This window comes from Pinus tabuliformis, chromosome 5_2 (genome assembly GCF_031772625.1).
Source record: "Pinus tabuliformis cultivar Carrire ecotype Pingquan chromosome 5_2, CPIR1, whole genome shotgun sequence".
In the NCBI taxonomy this organism is placed as follows: domain Eukaryota; kingdom Viridiplantae; phylum Streptophyta; class Pinopsida; order Pinales; family Pinaceae; genus Pinus; species Pinus tabuliformis.
In genome coordinates this window covers 623,624,191-623,646,695 of record NC_142306.1, presented here as the reverse complement: position 1 = coordinate 623,646,695, position 22,505 = coordinate 623,624,191, and the positions used below count along the sequence as shown (strand labels likewise).

The following is a 22,505-nucleotide window of genomic DNA, read 5'->3' as shown; positions in this document are numbered from 1 at the left end:
CGCAAGTATGGATTACCTTCAACACGCTACTCCAACGAACACCTCATATTAGTGCCCCTCCCAAAGGAAGGACCTTGAGGGAGGTCCCAATGGACTAGGGGCAAAGGATAACCTTCCCAGATGAAGTGTGGGAACAAGGGTACAAGTGAGACTGGTCAATCATCCAACTTGGCCTGTGATCAATATTAGTATGCCCCATTACATTAAATGAAAACATATGATTATAAAAATGGTTCATGTACCTTCCAATATATGACCCACCTTCCTTCAAGAAGCATGCAAGTGGGAGAGAGCAATGACCAAAGCATAGGTGGAAAGCTCTAATATAAAACTAGCAGTGGGCCATCATAGGATTGTTGGCTTGTTGGATGATTAATAGAGAATTTCTCCTATGGGTTACACATCACCCACTTTTTGTCGGTAACATTGCACGAGGCCTATTACCCACCAAAAAGTGGGTAACCCCTGGAATAATTTTTTTCTCCTCAGACAACCAGCCAACCAACACCCCTATTTGATTAGGACATAACATGATGCCAGAATCCTCTACTTCTTGCTCCAGTCGGATTTGTCTCTCCCATCTGACATTCCTTCTTGAAGGAAGGTGGGTTCAACAAGTACTTTAACCACTATGTAATCATGTGCTTTCGCTTAATGTTATGGACATACTATTATGGATCAAGGGGCAGACTAGATGATTGGTCGATCTTTAATGTATTCATGTTCCCTCACTTCATCTGAGTGGTTAGTCTCAATGTTATCAGAACCGAACCGATGACCGAACGGAAAACCTTGTGGACCGGGAACTAGTAAAAAAAACTAGACCAAAAAACCAGTTGACCAAAAACACATAAAGCATTCAAATTTTAAAGAACAACATAAATATTCATGTGCATCCTTATGAATCCAAACCATGTATGCACAAACAGGGAAAAGTTCTCATTTACATAGCATGTAAGTGTGAACATAACCAAAATAGCATTGAATGCAATGCATCTCCGAACCAAAAATACATCAACAAACAGGCTCTTTATGTCCTCTAGCATCCCAAAAATATATCTACCTATCATCAAAATCATTGTCTATATTGGGATATTTATCATCAATATCACCTTCTAAGCATTAAAATGTAACATGTCAAGTCAAGATTTTGTTTGAGTCATGGGTACATTTTTAGTAGGGTCGTGATAAAGGAGTTCAACAACCAATGCCACTAACATCAAGGTAAACATAGGGTTTGGTGCTCTTGATTAAATACTAGTTCCATACCCTCATACATGACACAATTTGATGGAAACGATGCAATGCCCCCAATCCTGAAAAACTGTGAAGTCTATTGGATTTTGAATGATCTAAAATGCTACTTTCTCCATATGAAATCCAAAGAGGTCAGAACCATTCCCAAACATCCTAAGCCATTTCATGGTAATGTTAAAAAATTAAGTAAAAGGATGAAAATGAATGATAAAGAAGAAGGTCACTTTTACTTGAAGAATTTAACATTACCATAAATTGCTTAGCAATACCAGGGGCATATGCTTGAATATTAGGCTACCCCACTCAAAATCCGTGTTTTTTCTTAAAAAAATTGTATTTGGAACAGCTTTCGTCGAATTGTACAAAACTGGTCGGCGGTTCAGTGAAAAATGGTTAGATCAATATCGAAATGTTCGGTTCCATTACAGAACCAGTCAATTCGGCACCGAAACATTCATTTCCAGTTCCATACCTAGAAACGAACCGGTTTGGCCCCCAAACCAATCGGACCGACCGATTCCACCAGTTTTGGTTTGGTTCTGATAACAATGGTTAGTCTTTGACTCTAGTCCAGTGGAACCTCCTCTGAGGCCTTTGCGTTTTAGGAAGGGCACTACAAGGGAGGCTCTAATTGAAGTAGTGTGTCCATGATATTCCATGCTTAACACTTTCTATCTTTCTGTGTATTCATTTCCATTCTTCGTGTTGGTGATCATTAGTCATGGGAATTGACACCCTTTCATCCTCATCCTTGAGTCTAGGGTAAAAAACATTGCCTTGGAGGTTGATGTAGCTAAAAGAAAGGTAAAATCATATGAAAACCACACCAAAACAAAAATATAAAATGCAAAAGATGGCTGGGGCATTTAATTAGCACATGAGAAATGGCCCGGCATGAGCTCTACCCCCTCATTAGCCATCGCCCAGTTCCTCAAGAACATAATGCTTCATCTATTAAACACAACTCTTGTATTGTCCCAACCAATGTTTTAAAAACCGTTTTTAAAAACCGGTTACTGGTCTAACCGGCCGGTTAGCAAGCCAGCCGGTCTAAACCGGCCAAAAAACCCGGTTTGAATGCACATTTCTCCAATTTTTTGCCCTAACCGGTGAAAACCGGCCGGTTTAGGACGGAACCGGCCGGTTTTAGGCACGCCCACTGTAAAGTTAAAAAAGCATATTTCTCATTGTGTTTTAGGGTTTTTGGGGGGAAACTAAGGGTGTTTCAACCCTAACAATGTTGGCAATAAATGGTAATGTTATATTCTTAAAGTAAAAGTGACATTTCCTTTAATTTTCATTTTCATCCTTTTACTTAAATTTTTAACATTACCATGAAATGACTCAGGATGTTTAAGAGTGGTTTCGACGTCATTGGATTTCATATGGAGAAACTAAAATTTTAGATTTCACTCAAAATTCAGCAGACTTAATGGTTTTCAGGATTTCATGGTTTGGGGGTAAACAATAAATGCAATCGGAGCTCCAAATGATGAGCAAAACTCCCGATGTAGATCCCATTGTGTTGGACGATATTGATCCAACATCAGAATGGGTGGAGGAGACTGAAGAACCTGTGTTTGACGCTGATTTTGATATCGACATGGCTTTAGCAGGGGATGAAGCAGATTATGTGGTGGCATCAGAACCAAGATCAGTAACGGCATCAAGGAAAGGCAAAGAACCAATGGAAGGCACTAGTCATGCAGGTCGACAAACTCGTGCTTCCATTAGGTCCACTTCTATTGTCATTGGTGGCATTGATACTGAGGTTGTAGATCAGGCTGAGGCATCCTCAGACTCTGAACCAGATGATGTCTATGTAGCTCCTGATGATGATCCTGTGTCTAGTAGTGGTGATGAACTTGATGATTGATCATGTGTACACTGTAGACTTGTAGTAGGCCAATGGCCTCATAGCTTGCAACATTGTTTTTGGACTTTATAGGCCATTTAGAGCCTCATTTCTTATGTATTTTGCTATTTTGTCGATGTTATGTATTGCACTCGGTGCCATTTTGATATATTCACCTTTACATGGTATATAAATGAGCAAATTTTGCATATTTTGTCTCTATTGGCTTGGAATCATGGTTTTACATCTTAAAAATAGTTTTGTTTCATTAAAAATTAATTATTTAATATATTTTTTTAAAACCGGCTCGTTTAGACCAAACCAATCCCGGTTAGACTGGTTCCGGTCGGTAAACCGGTTCATTAGGTGGACCGGTCCGGTCACCGGTTCCGGTTTTAAAAACATTGGTCCCAACCCTAATGAGTGACAAGATGACTCATCTTAGTTGGTCACTTGGCTATGACAACTTGCCCTAAAGTCATTCCCATGTGAGCTTTGTGTGAAATATTACTGTCTCTAGCATTAGATATGGTCCACTATGATACATTATGTTTGTTCTACCTAATGGTTGTTGATTTCACTTTATCTTAAGAGGGTTTTGTCACAGTGGCAGAGGCCTCTTGAGAAATGATCATCCTCTTTCTCAACAGCATCGCAGAATTTGTTTTATCTATTCCAAAGAGAGGGTGTGACCTTGTTGATGCAAAGTTGCCTATCTAGAGCAGAGCATTGGGCTACTTGATGACCGCACATGGTACTTGACACTCTGAGGTACCTCTATATGGTGGAACACTGAATCCTTGAAGCTTGGTTTTGGAGATATTGACGATGTGCCTCATGGACCTATTGGAGAGGGTGACATTGGGCACAATGGAGATGAGTCTTGGTATGGAGGCACTTTGGAGGCATGCCCTTGATCTTAGAGCTACATCTTGGAGTATGACGCATTCATGAGCCCACTTGACACTCACTTATGGCATTTCAAGCTAATTTGGAGGTTGATGTCATAGTGGAGTCAGTTTTTTCTCCCACGCATGTGGGCATATGTGGCATTTTATATTATGATTCGAGTTATGAGGTTGGCATGTAACCTATCTCTTGTAGAACACTCGAAGTAGATTTGTAAGTAGGGTTTGTTAATTGTATTTATTGTAAAAGGAGTGGGATATAAATAGAGACTCCCCTGGTATCATTTTCATCATCACACATTCTATTATTTTCCTCTCTAAGGGAGTGCAAGCTAGTATATTTCACTACTGTGGGCAATATGTGATCTTTCAGTGATTACAACGTTCTTGTGGAATCAATTTTTGCATGGAGATGTTATTCTAGGATCAAAAGAAGTGCCTTTTGTATAGATTTTAGTAATTTTAATGTTTTATCATTGATATTTTGCATGTTGAATTTATGAAATAGGGTTTCCATTTTGTGCGATGACTAAATGCTTAATTATTATTGGAATCATGCTACATTATTGCATATAAAATTGTTCTCTTTAAGGCCTATAAGGAAACTCTGGATGTGCATTCCCTATGTTTAATTTCTTCCCTCACAAGAATAATAGTTAGGGTTTCGAAAGTGGATGGCCTAGCCATCCCCCCTTATTCCATCAAGATCTTTCCCTTGAAATTTAGCCCTAAAAAACTCCATTAAACCCCAATAAGATAAGACACTAATAGTTGGTGTGTTGATCCATAAACTTTACTAAATTTCATATTTTTTTCCCTCCTCCTGAGACATCTAGGGTAGTCATTAGGGTTTCTAGAATAGATTTATGCGTAAAAGCAAAATTTGTGTGGACGTTTTTGGCTCATAAATTAGAATTTGCATCTATAAATTGTGTAAAAGCAAATCTAGCATAATGCATGGTTGATACCTCCTACTTAGGGTTGACATCACCTTCTTTTTGTTGCTTATGCATACTTAGTAGCCATAGAAATAAATCCCTAACCTAATCCTAGTCTCTATTGGAGTATCTTCGATCCTTTGTTGTTGAACATCATTTGAAGCCTTTTCTTGTGTTGTTATATGGCATTGAACACCTTATCATTACACACTATCCAAACCCTAACTTATAGCAGCCTTGTCTTGGTATAGGCATAACGTATTTGAAACATGGTATAGAACAGCTAGGCCATTCAAGGCATTGTCGGTACTCGATCCAATATTTAGACCTCTTATTCAACATCTTGAGGAATAGCATTAGAATCGTCCTTTAGGGGATCTAGGAAGCCTCCCCTGTGGTTAATCACCACTAAAGAGTAAGAGAAAGGTTGTTGAGGTGACAATGGCAACCCTTTCTCTTGTTGCCATAAGGTCTAGCCCCACCCAATAAGATTTTGAATTGAACATGCTAGATTTTGCAACAAGGAGGCCCATACAATAAAATATTGTTCTCTTCTAGTAGCTTCCAAAAATTGCACATGAGGTTTTTCCCAAGCATATTCATCATGCACTGCACTACTGTCATCATCAAAGATTAGGCAATAATTTCCTAGCATATGGTGGTTCCTCGGTGGTGTATACGGTTAGGAGAGAGCATTGTGTCCCCTTTTTCACCATTTTCAATAGTATTGATCCCTAGCAGTTGCATCATGCTTTGCATTTATATTGGGCCCATATCACATGTACTAGCATACTCCATGTAGAAAAAGGCATGAATTTTGGATCATTCATGGTTAACTCATTGATTTCCTAAGCTGTCACTAAGCTTTTCAAATCAATTATTTTAAAAAGGGGGCTAATGTTATTTTTTTATGGGCACACTAGCTATTTATGCCTAAATTGCACTAGGGAGATAACATTAGGTTGGTGACCATGTCTCAAAAAGGTGGGACACACTACCTAGGGGCCCACATGTGCTTTATTTTGTGTAGAATTTGCTCCTTGGACAAGATAGGGGATGCACTTCTACTAGGTCCCACCAAAATGCATTAGTGAAATGTATTTCAACCTAGAAAAGAGAGGGCGACACTTTTTGGGTCTCACAAAAGCTTAATTACAGATAATGTGATTGTAGGCTTAAAAATTGAGAATAGCTGCACCCCTTATTCCATTATTCCATAACACTTCATGAGAAACGTTGTAGAGGGGTCCATATTGTGGGCCCTATTACCAACCAAAAATGGGTAACCTACTAACCCTATAGGAGAAAACTTTTCCCCTATCTTGGATAGCCAGCCACCCAGCAACCCTACATATTGCTCAATAATGATGATATGCCACATTCCTCCACCATTTGCACGGGTCATACACCTCTCACCATCCAACATTCCTCTTGAACGAAGGTGGACTACCACTTGGCAGGTACTTTAACCATTTTGTAATCAAGTGCTTTTAATTAATGTTTTGGGCATTCTAACATGGATAAAGGGGTGATCTAGATGAATGACCAATGTTGACTTTAAACTTGTCTCTCACCTTACTAGGGTGGTTACTATTTAGCCCCAGTTCAAAGGGACCTCCTCTGAGGCCTTAGGGTTATGGGAGGGGCACTACTTGGGAAACTTGGATTGAAGTAGTGTGTCCATAACCCTTCCATACTTAACATCTTTTATCATTCCCTTGATACCCTATCCATCCTTTAGGTTAATTGTCATTGGTTCATTAGGATTTGGCACCCATGCATCCACATCCTTGAGTTGGGAATGAAAAATTTGCCCTAGACTTTGACACAACTACAAGAAAGATAACAACATAAGATGGCCACAGCAAAAGAAAATGAAAAGTTAAAATGCAAAATATGGCCAGGACATAATTAGCATGTGGCCAAAAGCCTAGCATAATCTCTACCCCCCACATTATCCTTCGCCTAGTTCTTGAGCACTAGATGCTCCATCTCATCATAAGGAACCCTTGCATGTCCAAACCCTAATGAGTGAGAAAATGACCCATCTTAAAGGGTTAAATAGATGTTATATCATAAAAAGAAAGCTTGCATCCTGTAGTTATGCTCCATATAAAAGCATTATCAAAAAGTAGTAAAAGACAAACCAGAGGAGTGGAAAAAGAAAACGAACAAAAAGCGTAAATCATGCATCCATAATTGCTCCCTCCATTACATCTATACACTCACGATGTGGACCTCCATCAGTTGGTCCCTTGGCCATGGCACTTAGCTATGAAGTCACTCCCCTCCATTGCCACTTATTGTCATTGACACCTATGAATTGAATAGTTGACCTTGTAAATGTCACCTCCCCTTAGGAGTTGGAAGCAACTAATAGGGTTGATTACCTAGCCACCTCTAAAAAGGTTGAAAACACTTTTATGGGACTTGGTCTAGTTAGACATTTGAAAGTGATCCCAATTTGAAGTGTTATTATGCCCTTAACAATTGAGTATGGTCCACTATGATGCATCTATGATCATTCTCTAATGAGTGGTTGCTTTCACTTGAGTTTGAGATGGTTTTTCCAAGTGGTTTTACAGAGAGCAATTTAAGCCTTGAGAGTACACCTATTCCACTCTTACACTACATGATGCCGAGTTGTACTAAACTTCCAGATATCATCACAACCTTGCAGAGGCAACGTTGCTCTTCCACAGCAGAGCGTTGGGCACTTTGATGATATTAACAGTTGAGTCACACCCCAAAGTACCCCCAGATGCTAGAATGTTGAGCTCGCTTTGCTTGGCATTGAGAATTTTTAATGATGTACCCAGCAAACCTAACATGCCCCAGGCTAGCCTTGACACTACTTGATGGGTGTGCCTTGATCCGAAGCCTAAACGATGATCATCATCCCCAAGATGATTAGGGAGGGCTTCTATTGCCTCGTGGAGCCCCAAGGTTGGAGAGAGAATACACCACATTGCCATGATGGTCCCCATGGAGATGATGCAGAGCACCCAAAGTTGGCTTTTGGACACATGAAGATGTTTTGATGCTTGAGTTGAGGATCCCTCCTCAATTAATGGTTGATCATGATGGTTGGAAATGCATCTAGCCCTTGTATTGCACTTTTGGATCCTTATTAGCCATAAAAGGGCATGATGTCATGTTTAGAGAAGGATTTTGCTGACATGTGTGGGTAAATAGTGGCATATTTTATTTTGTTGAGCTATTGGGTTGGCTTGTAACCCATTTAGTTCATGTCTACTTAAAATCAAACTTATTATACGGCTTCTAGTTGGATTAATGGATGTAATAGACCTCCTATATAGGGAGGATCACTCCATTCTATTTGTTCATCATCACTTGTGGATTAGGGAGGGCTTGTATTGCCTCATGAAGCCCCAAGGTTGGCGAGAGAATACACCACATTGCCATGATAGTCCCCATGGAGATGATGCAGTGCACCCAAAGTTGGCTTTTGGACACATGAAGATGTTTTGATGCTTGAGTTGAGGATCCCTCCTCAATTGATGGTTGATCATGATGGTTGGAGATGCATCTAGCCCCTGTATTGCACTTTTGGATCCTTATTAGCGCTAAAAGGGCATGATGTCATGTTTAGAAAAGGATTTTGTTGACATGTGTGGGCAAATAGTGGCATATTTTATTTTGTTGAGCTATTGGGTTAGCTTGTAACCCATTTATTTCATGTCTACTCAAAATCAAACTTATTATACAGCTTCTAGTTGGATTAATGGATGTAATAGACCTCCTATATAGGGAGGATCACTCCATTCTATTTGTTCATCATCACTTGTGGATTTCAACCTCCTTGAGAGAGCTTGACTTGCCCTTTTTGCTACTCGATATTATTGAGAAATCTAGGGCATCATGTACTTAGCTCGATTTCTCTTCTATTATGACATTATCTTATCATGTTTTACTTATTATATCTTCTTTTAATTTGTTAAGTTCTTATCATTAAGACTAATACCAATCCATGAAGATCACAAACAAAAAGGGAACACACGATATAGGCACATAGTGAGGGAAAAACCCAATGTTGCACACATCGCGATCGGGATTTAATCGGCGCCGGGAAAAAATCGGAAAAATCGTTAAAATCGGGAAAAAATCGGAAAAAATCGTTTGGCACAAAAATATTCATTTTTTTTCATTTTTTTTCAATTTTTTTAATATCTAAACCATCTACAACATAAAATAAATACATTGACACATAAATATGATAAAAAAACTAATATATAAGATGTTCAATATCATTTCTAGCGCTAAAATCACACATAACATTGAATCATGTCCTGAATAGTAAGTCCTGAGTCCCAAGTCCAACTCAGCCTCAAAATATCAACAAAAAATATGATAATGTATCTCATCATGTCATAATGTCATATACAATAAAATGAAAGTCTAATCCTATTGATTTCCTCTGCCCCTCTTGCGAGAATATGGCACAGCTTTCTCTTTCCCTCTAGATGTAGAAGCTGGTGCCTGTGGTGGTGGAAATGGCAGTGGAGTCTGACGTGCTCTAGAAGCTGAAGAACTAGTAGTAGCAGCTACAAGAGGCTGAGGTGGACGGAGACCACGTCCTCTACTGGTGGTAGTGGTAGCCCGGGTAGCCCGGGTAGGCGGTGTCACCTCCTCCTCCTGCTCCTCCAACTCCTCCTCCTCCTGCTCCTGCTCCTGCTCCTGCTCCTCCTCCTCCTCCTCCTCCTCCCCCTCCTCCTCCCCCTCATCCTGCACTAACCAATCCTCAGTGGGATCCATGAGAGGCCTCTCGGTCTCAACCCTCCATTCAGCAGTGGTGTCAATCCCATCCAATGAGATGGCTTCCGTATCAGGTGTCTTCTCTAGTTGTTTCACCCACAATCGAAGATTGTAGTAGACATAGACCATGTCATTAAGTCTATGGGACTCCAACCTGTACAAAGTTCATGAAATAATAAATTAATAATTAATATTATAAAAAAAATATTGTTTAAAACTTTAATGAATTCAAAAATTTATTTGGAAATTTGCAATATTTTAAATGTTTAAGTGTTAACCTATTGCGCTTCTTGTTGTGTATTTTTTCAAATACACTCCAATTGCGCTCACATCCCGAGGAGCTGCATGTTTGGCTGAGGATGCGCACGGCAAGATTTTGCAAAAGGGGTACTCTGCCACCATACATCTTCCACCATGCGTCTACAACAAAATTACAAAGAAAATTTTAAATAAACATAAGAAAAAAATGGAATTTGAAGAAACAATGAAATTTGAAACAAAGTTACAAAGTACATACTACAAACTAAAAAATACCTGGGATTTTAACCGTCCTATCATTGATAGCCATCTCAAAGCCAAATGTGCCACCTGACAACTTATATTGCTCAATTTGTCTAGAGACCTCCATACGTTCTTCTGGAGTTTTCACCATCTTCTGGACACAGGTTAATAATCCTTCCACGACCTCAACATCAAAATTAAACCCACATGCATAAGAAAATGCAGGGTTCAGGAAAAGGCCAGCAGCATGAATGGGACGATGGAGTGTGTTGTTCCATCGCTCATCAATGACCTTCCATAGAAGGAGTTGTCTCTGGAACCCATCATCTCCCTTGTCATCATAGTAGGACCGAATGGCTTCTTTGGCCCTATCCATGGCTTCATACAAATAGCCCATTGCGGGCTTCTCACCATCTACCAACCGAAGAACCTTTACCAAAGGTTCTGTGACAGCGCACACCTCCTGCACTCCCGCCCAGAAGTCTTCTTGGTATGAAACAAGTCTGCAGACGGCCTCTCCTTCTGGTTTGCGGCTCATTGGCGAAGAACGCCACTCCTCTGAAACAAACATTCTCTTCAAATCCCACATAGAATTCAAGAGGGATTGAAGAGATATGAAACTCGTCGCAAACCGTGTAATGGCGGGGCGCACCAACTCTTTGTTGTTGGTGCATTTTCTCATCAAGCTAAGCACAGATGTGTGATTGTAAATAAATTTTGTGATGGTTTTTGATGAGTCAACAGCCTCTTTGACAAAGGGAATTTTCCCTATGTCCTCTAACATCAAATCAATACAATGGGCAGCACAAGGTGTCCAAAATAAAGTAGGATGCCTGTCCATAAGCAATCTACCAGCAGCAACATAATTTGCAGCGTTGTCCGTTATGACTTGGACAACATTTTCTGCACCCACCTCCAAAATAAACACATCCAGCAAATCACATAAATTTTTTGCATCTTTGATTTGATGAGTTGCATCAACAGATTTGATAAACATAGTCCCCAAGGGACAACTAACCAAGAAGTTTATAAGGGTTCTCCCCTTTTGGTCAGTCCAACCATCTGACATAACAGTGCATCCTGTTTGTGCCCATGATGCCCTAAAATCCTCCAATCTTTGGGTGCAGTCACGCTTTTCATCTTGAAGAAGCCGGCCTCTGAAATCATGAAGAGAAGGGAGTTTGTACCCCGGGCCAACACTGGCAACAGCATCAAGAGTAGGTTGGAAAAATGGATTATTCCTTATAATGCTGAAAGGAATATCACTCCAGAGGAGAAATTTTGTCATCAACTTGTCAGCTTTTTCTTTTTCAGTTCTTTTCATCATTGAACCGATAGTTGGTTGTGAACCAGGTGTGGTTCGAGGAACAAAATATGATGATGCAGCAAACGGATTGACTGACGCTGCAGTAGAACCTGTGCCACTTGGCCCACTTCCTTCAACTGACCTTCTTAGTTGCCTTTTGAGTTCTTCTTTGGCGTCTCTAGTGTGCTCTAATTCTCCCAATGCTCTCATGGCTTTTTGGATAATTTCAGCATTTGTCTTTAGACAGGGCCCCACATCACGTCCAGGGATTTGTGCAAGGTGGAACTTCAACCTGTACACCCCCCCGAATATTTCCTTTCCACACAACTTGCAAATCAAGTTTTGTCTATCATTCGGAGTTTTAGGGTCACCATATTCCCAGAAAGGATCCAATTTCCTTGGCATGTTTGTTTTTGAATTTTGAATTTGCAAACCTATGGAAAAATAAGGATTAGGAAATAGGAATTTAGGATTACATAAATGATAATAGTAAATAGTAAATACAAATTACAATTTAGCATTTGCAAAATTACAAGCTAATTATTTCCAAAATCCCAATTTGAATTTCTAAACCCAAAAAACAATGAAAAATCAAAAAAATAAACAATGTTTAAAGAAAATGAGAAAATAAAAATCAAAAATTGGTTCTCATAGTCATAACAAATAACCCATCCCAAATCAATGAAAAATTTCTAAAAATTCTTTAAAAACAATGAAAAACAAAGTTTTTAGAGAACCAAAACAAAAAAAAATTAATCTACATACCTGGTTTATGGACAAATTCGCGATCTTGGCTTGGATTCCTCCTAAAATCGGCTCCCACAAGCGACGGCAACCCTCTCCCTCCCTTCTTCTCCTTCTCCTCCTTCTCCTCCGCGGCGGACTGCTGAATGAATAAACAAAAAATCGATTTTACATATAAAACCCCCGCTGCCCGCGCCTCCCGCGATTTTTTCCTTAAAAATCGCGATTTTTTCGATAAAAATCGTTAAAAAAAATTTCCGCCGATTTTTTGGATAAAAATCGCGATTTGAATCGGCATTTTGAAAAAATCGCGATTTTCCGATTTTATCGCGATTAAATCGCGATGTGTGCAACACTGGAAAAACCCCTCTTTAGGAGAAAACCTAGTCCAAACTCTTCACTTGTAATTCAAAATGAGATAGATCAAGACCCTTGACACTTAGACCAAGAATTCCTTCGATCCATCAAGTCAGCCTAGCACACATTTGTTGGTCCAAGTAGTTCATCTTGGCTTTCTTATACTTCGGTCCTGTAGTAGTAGTCATCTTAACCTTTAGTCCTGTAGTTATATGAAGTCTTAGTCCTATCATCATATGGAACCTCGGTCTTGTAGTTAGACATGAGTCTTGTCATACATAAGTCTTGTAATCATATATAAGTCCTCGGTCCAATAGGTATACCAAATATCACTCTTGTAGCTGGATAGAATCTCGGTTTTGTAGCTATACCAAGTTTCGGTCCTATAGTTTCTTCAAGGAGCCTCGACCCTATAATAAATAGAATCTTTGTCTTGTAGTTACCTTATGAAGATTTGACATTGTAATTACTTTTCTTCTTTTATTGTCCTATATATAATCTAAATAGCTTTTTCTTTGCTCTTTGCAATTGTTATCCGAACTTCTTGACATTCACTTATTGAGCCGGGTTCAATAGGATATACATAGTTGTTTTTGTCTGTAGTTGAGGCCAACATGAATATCTGGAGGAGCCGACTTGCATAATGTCAATTTGAGACCAACTTGCAAAGTGACTTGATGGAGGAGGTTTTTGAAAAAAAAAAAATTCTTTCTTTGACACTATGAACCCAAGAAGGGTTTCTTACATAATGAATTTGACTTTGACTCAACAGAGATCCTAAAGGCCTTCAATGGAGGCTTCACCTATTGATCATTGACCCAAGCATGAAATTCATGCTTTAATAAGTCAATTTAATAATAATAAAAATTCCTTTTCTTTCCTTTTTGATAAATTACAATTATGAAGATGGACACTAGTTACATTTTTCAACACTCCCTCTTAATTAGGGAGGTATTCATAATTACATACACATAGAGATATATGGAAGATCTCAAAATGATATTAATTATGTCGAGTTCTAGTGCACTCAGTGCTATGGACTAGATACCTAACCAGGGTATTCTAGGCGGGTGGGAGTAAGGGGACTTGAGATTTAGCTAGTCTAGGTACCATCAAGATTTTAAGCTCTACCACACATAGGTCGGCTAGATGTCCTCCCAAGCATCTTGACATTAGATGCTTCATCTCTCCCATATAAACTAAATCAGATATATCCATTTGTCCAAGCATACTTCCCAAGTGTTCATCCTTCTTATGGAGTGATTTACTTGTACAAACACAACCCCAATCAATAATAAACTTTCAAATGTATATACAAGTAAACACAAACCTTCAAGGTCCTCCTTCATTCTGATGGCGCTTGTATCATCATCAAGTTATCCAAATATATCTTGTTGGAAGCTTTCTTCTTTTACTTCTTCAGCAGCACCAAATACAACCTTAGTACTTCTTAAGTCTTTTCATTGCAACTTTATGAATCACAAACATTGCTCTGTATTTCTTTTCATTTATTTTTACTCCAAGGAATTTATTGTTATAATATTCCCTCCCTCTCAACTGGGGAGATATACCTTTTCTTCTATCTAAGCTCCCTCTCAACTTTAGGGAGATTAACGACTTCATAACATCGGAGAAACTTCATCCTTTCAAGGTTTCATGGCATCAAGGTTATCTTGATCATCATCATTGTTATAGCTTCCTACATCATGCTCATCATCATCTTCAATTACGAACATATCCAACATCTTGAAGATTATGTACCTACAAAATTTTAATAGCAAGTACAACAAAATAAAAATGTACAGAGGCACAAAGACAACTATGATATGTTTTATCATGTCATTATAATGGAAGCATCAAATCATTCATGCTTTAGAGTCTAGACATCAAATATCTAGCCCAAGATATAATCAACAAGAGATACAACCTTTTACATTCTAAACTTCAACCTTTCGCTAAGGTTTTTGTTATAAACCTTAGATGCATCAATACTCAAGTTAGCATACTAGCATATGCATATCTAGGGTTTCTATCATTATATGCTTCGAAACTTTTACAAACCCTAGAATTAATACATCAAAGTTAGATACACAACAATTTCAATCAAGTTCGGGTTTCGATTGAGCGGAAGAATACATACCAAAGGATTTTTCTATAAACCCTAATTCATCAAACCCTAAAAATCTAGGGTTTGATTCATTAGCAAAAAACCCTAACTCAAGGATTTGGTTTATTATTAAGACAATGACAACAAACCCTAAAAGACTAGGATTTTGCCATAACAATACCAAAACCCTAAATATTACAAGAATAGTCTTTTCATCATTGGTTCTTTATTAACAACCCTAAGAGGACTAGGGTTTCAACATTATTGTTAACATATCCTAAGAAAGGATAGAATTTTATTGTACAAACCCTAAGTAAACTAGGGTTTCATCGGCATACCCTTAGCGTCAAGAGGATTAGGGTTTTATAGTGAACCCTAAATGTTAATGTTTCACAAGAATGATCAAAATGATAGTATGACGAGGGTAGATTTAATCTGATGATTAGTTACCCTAACAAGAATCTTTAAGATTCAAAACCCTAGGCATAATGATGTTAGTAATGTAACGAAAATTTCAAAATGAAGAATGGTCGCACCTTTTACATGAAGAGAACTTTATAAAAGAGCTTATAGTCTAAGACATACCTTGAGTTGTTCCTTAACAAACCTTGTAGAAAATCAATCCTTAAAGGGCTTCCTTTGCAACAAAACTTCTTTCATGCTTCAAGTTTATCCTTTGAAGTCTCCTCCATCCCTGCAATACTTACTGACAAGTACAAACAAAATATAGATGTATAATAACATAAATTCTATCTAGGGTTTCGAATGCCTTGAGTGGATTACAAACTTTCATTTGCTCTAGGGACATTGTCCTACTTACAAGCCCTATATATCATTAATTAGAAACAAGAGTATATATTAACGGTCTTCAAGCCCATCCTAAGAACATAAAAGTAAAAGCATTTTTATGCTAAACCTTATAACAAATGATACTTCAATGTCACATACCTCAAGAATTACATACCTTCGTTCTTCATTGAATTAATTGTTCTCCTTGCTTAACTGAAGACATATTGTTAGAGGATAGAGACATACAAAATAAGATAATACTTACTTGACCGTTGGTGAAATCTTCATGACATTTTCCACATGCTAGAGCAAGACATCAATTTCTTCATTATTCAATAGGCAGCTTTTCATGCAACTTGCCCTTTTATATTGGGATCTCTTCTTCAAATATAGTGACTATAACATAACTTGATTTGGTCCTTTTATATTCCTCGAAGTCTGTGGTGATTGTAACTTATAAAAGGATTACAATGCCCTTCGCGATACCTTTGATACAAATTTGATTGATGACTGGACTCAAGTTTGATTGGCCTTGAATTCATTATGTGCTCAGATCTTCGACTTATATTTAGCCTTACCAATGTATACTTATGCTTCAAATGTATACTTATGCTTCAAAACTTTGAGGGAGGCTCCGCTCCTTTCCAAGGTGAGAGAGGTTGCAAGATATGCTTATAATCCCAAACTTGCACTCATATTTGCCCTTTAAGTGATACTCAAAACCAGTGTTGATAATATCGGTATCGGGAAAATATCGGCCAAGGTCCAGAAAATATCGTATCGGCAATATCGGCGAAAATATCGACAAAATATCAGCAAATATCGGCAAGCACAAAAAATGCATAATATATTCATTTTTTTCAGATTTCTAATCATATAAAGCAATAACAACATGAACTAAACACATTGGCACATAAATATGAAGAAGGCATTGATATATATGATGTCAAATAGAAATGATACATCAAACTTCAAAGGCAATACCAAATCCCGTTGATCCCTGATAATTATCCAATCAAGGACTCAAACAAAATAACATCACATATCCTATTGATCCCTCATAGTGATAAATTGATAATTGTCCAATCAAGGACTCAAACAAAATAACATCACATATCCTGCTGATCCCTGATAGTGATAATTGTCCAATCAAGGACTCAAACAAAACAACATCACATATATAAAACTTTAAAAGTATTTCATCATCATGAGTTATAAACTTATATGTAGCAAAAATTGCAAAACAAATAAAACTAGCAACTATCTATCTGAGACCATTGGCCTCTCCCTAGCAGCTTTCTTTCTGTCTTGTTCAGCAATTGCTTCACGAGCTTTTTGTATAACCTCTGCACTAGAAACCATACAAGGCATCACATCTGCATCATATGCAGAGAGTTTAGCCAGATGGTATTTCAATCGTGTAATCCCTCCTGACATCTTGGTCCCACACAAGTTGCATGATATATATCCCTGATTTGCCCCACCAACAGCCTCCCCATACTCCCAAAATGGGTCCAAGGCTTTTGGCATATTTGACATTTGTAGTGAACTAATTCAAACCTAGGGCACAAAAAAAACAAAAAATTGGCATTAAACCCCCCAACACAAAATGAAAAAATAATAAGTAATAACAACCTCATTCAAAAAAAATTACTACATTATTTGCATTTTGCAATGTGAATGAAAAATGGCAATAAGAGGGTGCATAAGAAAGTTGAAAAAAAAAAAATGAAGCTTGCTGTCCAAATATGGAGAAAACCCTTGCATTGGTTCATGGGCATGAAAATCATAGCAAATGGAAAAAAACAAAGAAACAAAATGTTGGTAGGCAAAGAGGCAAGCAAGCATAACCCTAAATCTATGAAAAAATCATTAACATAGGGGTTTTTAAGAACATACCTGCTAATGGAAAAAATGAAGTTTTGTCTCACTATTCTTCAATCTTTGATCCACAAAAAAATCTTAATTGGTGGTGATAATCGTCGTTTGATCTTCAAACCCTCCTTGACAAGCACCACAAAACTCTTTCCCTTTCTTCTCCAACACTCAGAAACAAAAATGAAGAAAAAAAACCAATTTTCGTTTTTTGTAGCCGCGGAAAAACACGCCCGGCAATATTTTAGATCGTCGCGCGATATTTTCGAAAATATCGCCGATATTTCGGAAATCGCGGGGCGATATATCGGCTCGCCGAAAATATCGCGATATTTCCGATATTCGGCGATATATCGCCGATATTATCAACAGTGCTCAAAACATAAATTTGATCCCTCCACAAGTGCATATACTCCTAGACTTTAAAGCTATCAGATGACACCACAAATTCAGATTTTATAATGGAGAATCCAGATCTTCGCTCTAAGACACTCTGCCTCTGCTATTTATGCTCAAATCTACAATATAGTTACAGTGGAGAGAGCTAGTCTATTTGCCTACATTTTCTTAGTCCTTCTTGCACTTAGTAATTTAGTCCTAGGTAGATATCCTTTTTTTCTTGATCTTAAGCCAATGTGGCCTTCTTTCTACCCTTATTTTAAATGAACAAAGCTCTAAAACCATGTTGAGAAATCTAGCACATCATGTATTTAACTTGATTTCTCTTTTATTATGATATTATCTTATGATGTTTTACTTATAATATCTTCTTTTAGTTTGTTACGTTTTTATCATAAAGACTAATGCCAATCCATAAAGATCACAAACAAAAAGGAAACACAGGATATAGGCACACAGCCAAGGCAAAACCCCTCTCCACGAGAAAACGCAATACAAACTATGCACTAGTAATTCAAAATGAGATAGACCAAGACCCTTGACACCTAGACCAAGAATACCTTCGATCCATCAACTCAACCTAGCACACATCTGTTGGTCCATTTCTTCATATGCTAATGACAAGTAGTTCATCTTGGCTTTGTTATACTTCGGCCATGTAGTAGTAGTCATCTTAACCTTTAGTCCTAAAGTTATATGAAGCCTTAGTCCTGTCATCATATGGAACCTTAGTCCTATAGTTACACGAGTCCTCTCATAAATAAGTCATATGGTCATATATAATTCCTCGGTCCAATAGCTATACCAAATATCACTTATGTAGCTGGATAGAATCTCGGTCCTATAGCTATACCAAGTTTCAGTCCTGTAGTTTCTTCAAGGAGTCTCGACCATGTAATAGATAGAATCTTTGCCTATAGTTATCTTATGAAGACTTGATCTTGTAATTACTTTTCTTCCTTTATTGTCCTGTACATAATTTGAATAGCCTTTTCTTCACTCTCTACAATTATTATCTGAGCTTCTTGAAATTCTCTTATTGAGCCAAGTTCAATAGGATATATATATAGTTGTTTTTGTCTGTAGTTGAGGCCGACATGAATAACTGGAGGAGCCGACTTGCATAATGTCAATTTGAGATGACTTGCAAGGTGACTTGATGGAGGAGGTTTTTGATAAGACAAAATAATTTATTTCTTTGACACTTATGAACCCAAGAAGGGTTTCTTACATAATGAAATTGACTTTGACTCAACAGAGATCCGAAAGGCCTTCAATGGAGGCTTGACCTATTGATCATTGACACAAGCATGAAATCCATGCTTTAATAAGTCAATTTAATAATAATAAAAATTCATTTTTCTTTCATTTTTTGATAAATTACAACTATGAAGCCCGACACTAGTTACATTCTTCAACAGCGACTTGTGGAGATGTGATCTTTTTGGAGCTATTACTATTGGAGACAAGTTTATGCATTGGAGATGTCTTCTTGGGATTGAAAGAAGGAAATTTATTGGGAAAATTGTGAGTATAATTGCACATTTTTAATGGTTTTTTATGTGATGAATGTTTGCTATGTTTTTTTCTATTGTAACTTGTCTAAATGCATATTTATATTGGAAAATCTTCGATGATCATTGCATGTAAAATTTATTCCCTTGAAAGCTATAGAAGACCTCCTAGATAGCTTTCTTCTAAGTAATTTATCCCCTCATAAAAGGATAGCTAGGGTTTACACTTTCTCTATTCTTGGGATAGCTAGGGTTTACACTTTCTAAGTACCTCTTTCTCTATTCTTGGGATGAATTACACTTCTCCCTAAGTAACCCCTCCCTCGTGGAATTCAATTCTCCTATTATTGGCTCAAAGAATAAATTCATTTGTAACTCTCACTTCTCATCTATTTAAGCGAGAGCAAGTGAGAGTTGAGTCTAACATGTTCATTGTAAAGAAGGAGAGCTAGAGTTGAGTGTGTGAAAGAGAAGTGTGAGACCAAGTGAAGAGTAAGAGCAAGGGAAGCGCTGGAGCAAGTGTGTAGGACAAGATCTAATCAAGAGGAGGAGGAGATTTTCCAGCAAGAGCACTTTAGTTGCAAGTTGATCAAACATTGGTGACTTTATTCATTTTCATTCTCTCTCTCTCAGTACTCTACTGAACAATTGAAGAAATCTAATAGAAGAAGAATCATTTGGGTTTTCCCCTTGTGGGTTTTTCCCTTGTCATTGGACCTGACTCTCAGTGTCTCATATTTGTGTTTTGTTGTCTTCATATGATCCTTAAGTTTATGTTCTATCTACAATTATTGTTCTAAAAAGTTGTGAAGAAGAAATTTGCATTCTAAGTAATTGTAACAGCATAGTACATTCAATTTTCTACAAGTATATTCAGTATTCTGCAAAGTACATTCAAGTTTTTGTAAAGTACATTCAGTTTTCTACAAAGTACATTCAACTTTCTGCAAAGTACATTCAGTTTTATTCATTTTTTTGCAAAATAAATTCAATTTTCTGCAAGTACATTCAGTTTTCTGCATAGAAATTTCAAGTTTCTGCAAAGAATTTTTAAATTTCTGCATAGAACTTTCAGATTTTAACATGGTATCAAAGCCTTGGTGAAGAAAAGTCCAAGGAGATTAGAGATCACTTGAGGAGACCCCACTTGCTGCTAAAGTTTTGTAATTGAGATGGCTTCGTCCTACTTCAAGATAGAGGAGGAGTCGAATAATGCTTCAAACTTTGGTCCATGGAAAGCAAGAGTAGATGTCAATGTTGAAGAACACGAAGTTCTGGAGTATGTTGAAGACACAATCGCTGATCCACTAGAGAATGCAAGTGTCGCTATCAAATCCAAATATGAAAAGGGTAAAATCAAAGCAAGAAAAATTACCCTTGATTCTCTTAGTGATCATCTCATTACTTATGTTTCTAGTTTGAAGAAAGCTAAAGAAATGTATGACAAATTAATTGACATATTTGCAATTACTAACTTGAACCAGATTATTGCCTTGAAGAATTAGTTGAAGGACATCAAGATAAATAGAGGAGAGACGGTTCAGGCATACTCCCTGAGAATGACTAAAAACAGGAATCAATTGTCAACAGTTGGTGAAGTTGTACCCAACAAAGAAATGGTGTTGATTGCACTTGGAGGCCTTTCTCCTATGTGGGAGACTTTTATCACCACCATCAGCAACATCAACATTGTTCCCACATTTGATGAGCTCTTGGGAAAGTGTATCCAAAAAGAGGCCAAAATGATCTCCAGAGGGAGAATTTCACATCATGAAGAAAGAGAACCTATTGCATTTTCAACCTATGATAAGAGAAAGAAAGGTAATACAAAGAAATCTGCTTTCAAATCAAGTAAAGGGAATCTAGACATGTCAAAAGTTAGATGCTTTAACTGTAAAAAAACATCGTCATTTTTCCCGTGACTGTAAAGAAAGAAGAGGTCCTAGATTCAAAAGCAAACCTATTTATAGAAAATACTCTTCTGAAAAGCAAAGAAAAGGGCATCCTAAGAAAACAAGAAATCCAAGATACAGAAATAATGCAACAGAAACTCAATCGGAATATTTTCTTGTTTCTGCTCTTTCCAGTTCTTCTTCTGCGGATTCATCTGATAGTTGGTTAGTTGATAGCGATGCTTCCAAACATTTTACTCGTTACAAAGAGGCACTCTCTAATCTAGTTGAGAGGGAGACTAATTTAAATGATATCCTTGGCGATAATTTTACTCGCCAAGTTAAAGGTTATGGTTCAGTTTCATTTCAATTAGAAGATGGCAAATCTATTTTTCTGCAAGAATTTTTGTATTTACCTGGTTTGAAAAAAAATATTCTATCCATATCTGCTCTAGAAGATAAAGGAATGAAAGTTTCTTTTATTAATGGAAAAGTTCTAACTTAGCCTTTGAACTCAAGCATGAGAGAAGCCTTCACTCTTGGATCAAAATGTGACGGGCTTTACAAAGTCAATGGTAAACCCATTCATGCATTGGTCCATGATATCGAACTTCAGTGTGAGCTATGGCACAGAAGATTTTCTCACCTACACTACAAAGCCTTACCTCATGTAAGGAAGATGGTTTCTGTAATCCCTGAGATCAAAATGGATCATGAAGGATTTTGCCCAGGATGTGCAAGTGGAAAGCATATAAAAAGACCATTCCCTTCAAGCAGAACAAAAACTAGTCAAGTACTTCAGCTCATACATTCTTATTTATGTGGACCTATGCCTTATACTTCTCTTGGTCCCTAATTGTATTTCATGATTTTTGTTGATGATTTTTCTCACAAGACATGGACATTCTTTTTGAAAAAGAAATGAGAAGAATTTGACATGTTTAGAGATTTCAAGACTTTGATTGAAAATCAAACGAGAAAGTTGATCAAAGCTTTCCAATCTGATAATGGGGGAGAGTTCACCTCCAATGAGTTTAATGATCTTTGCAGAGACGCTGGAATAAAGAAAGACACCCCCATGTCATATAATCCACAACAAAATGGTGTGGCTGAAAGGAAAAATAGAACCATTATGGAAGCAATTAGAGCCATGTTGCATGATCAAAAGCTACCGAAGTTTCTGTGGGGAGAAGTTGCAAATATTGTTGTTTATGTGCAAAACAAAACTCCTCATCAGGCCTTAGACAATAAGACTCCTGAAGAAGTCTTCACTGGTAAAAGGCCTGA

The 22,505-nt window shown here is 37.6% G+C and overlaps 2 protein-coding genes across 6 annotated transcripts in view; both read right to left on the bottom strand.

The window, feature by feature from the left end:
* The window catches only part of LOC149160585 (ubiquitin carboxyl-terminal hydrolase 17-like), a 131,249-nt gene that overhangs the window by 11,893 nt on the left and 96,851 nt on the right, over window positions 1-22,505 (bottom strand). The window lies entirely within an intron of this gene.
* On the bottom strand, window positions 9,194-11,139 carry LOC149160586 (uncharacterized). Its single transcript, XM_089435324.1, has 3 exons — window positions 10,269-11,139; window positions 10,013-10,154; window positions 9,194-9,888 (listed from the first exon to the last, which is right to left on the bottom strand). Exons 1-3 carry the CDS (start codon window positions 11,074-11,076, stop codon window positions 9,384-9,386), a joined length of 1,455 nt encoding a protein of 484 aa, XP_089291450.1. The 5' UTR covers window positions 11,077-11,139; the 3' UTR covers window positions 9,194-9,383.

Coding starts and splice junctions, on each gene's coding strand:
- LOC149160586 (XM_089435324.1), bottom strand. CDS start 11,076: ATGGACAGGCATCCTACTTTATTTTGGACACCTTGTGCTGCCCATTGT. Junction 10,155..10,268: donor TAGGACGGTTAAAATCCCAG/GTATTTTTTAGT, acceptor ATTTTGTTGTAG/ACGCATGGTGGAAGATGTAT. Junction 9,889..10,012: donor CACAACAAGAAGCGCAATAG/GTTAACACTTAA, acceptor AACTTTGTACAG/GTTGGAGTCCCATAGACTTA.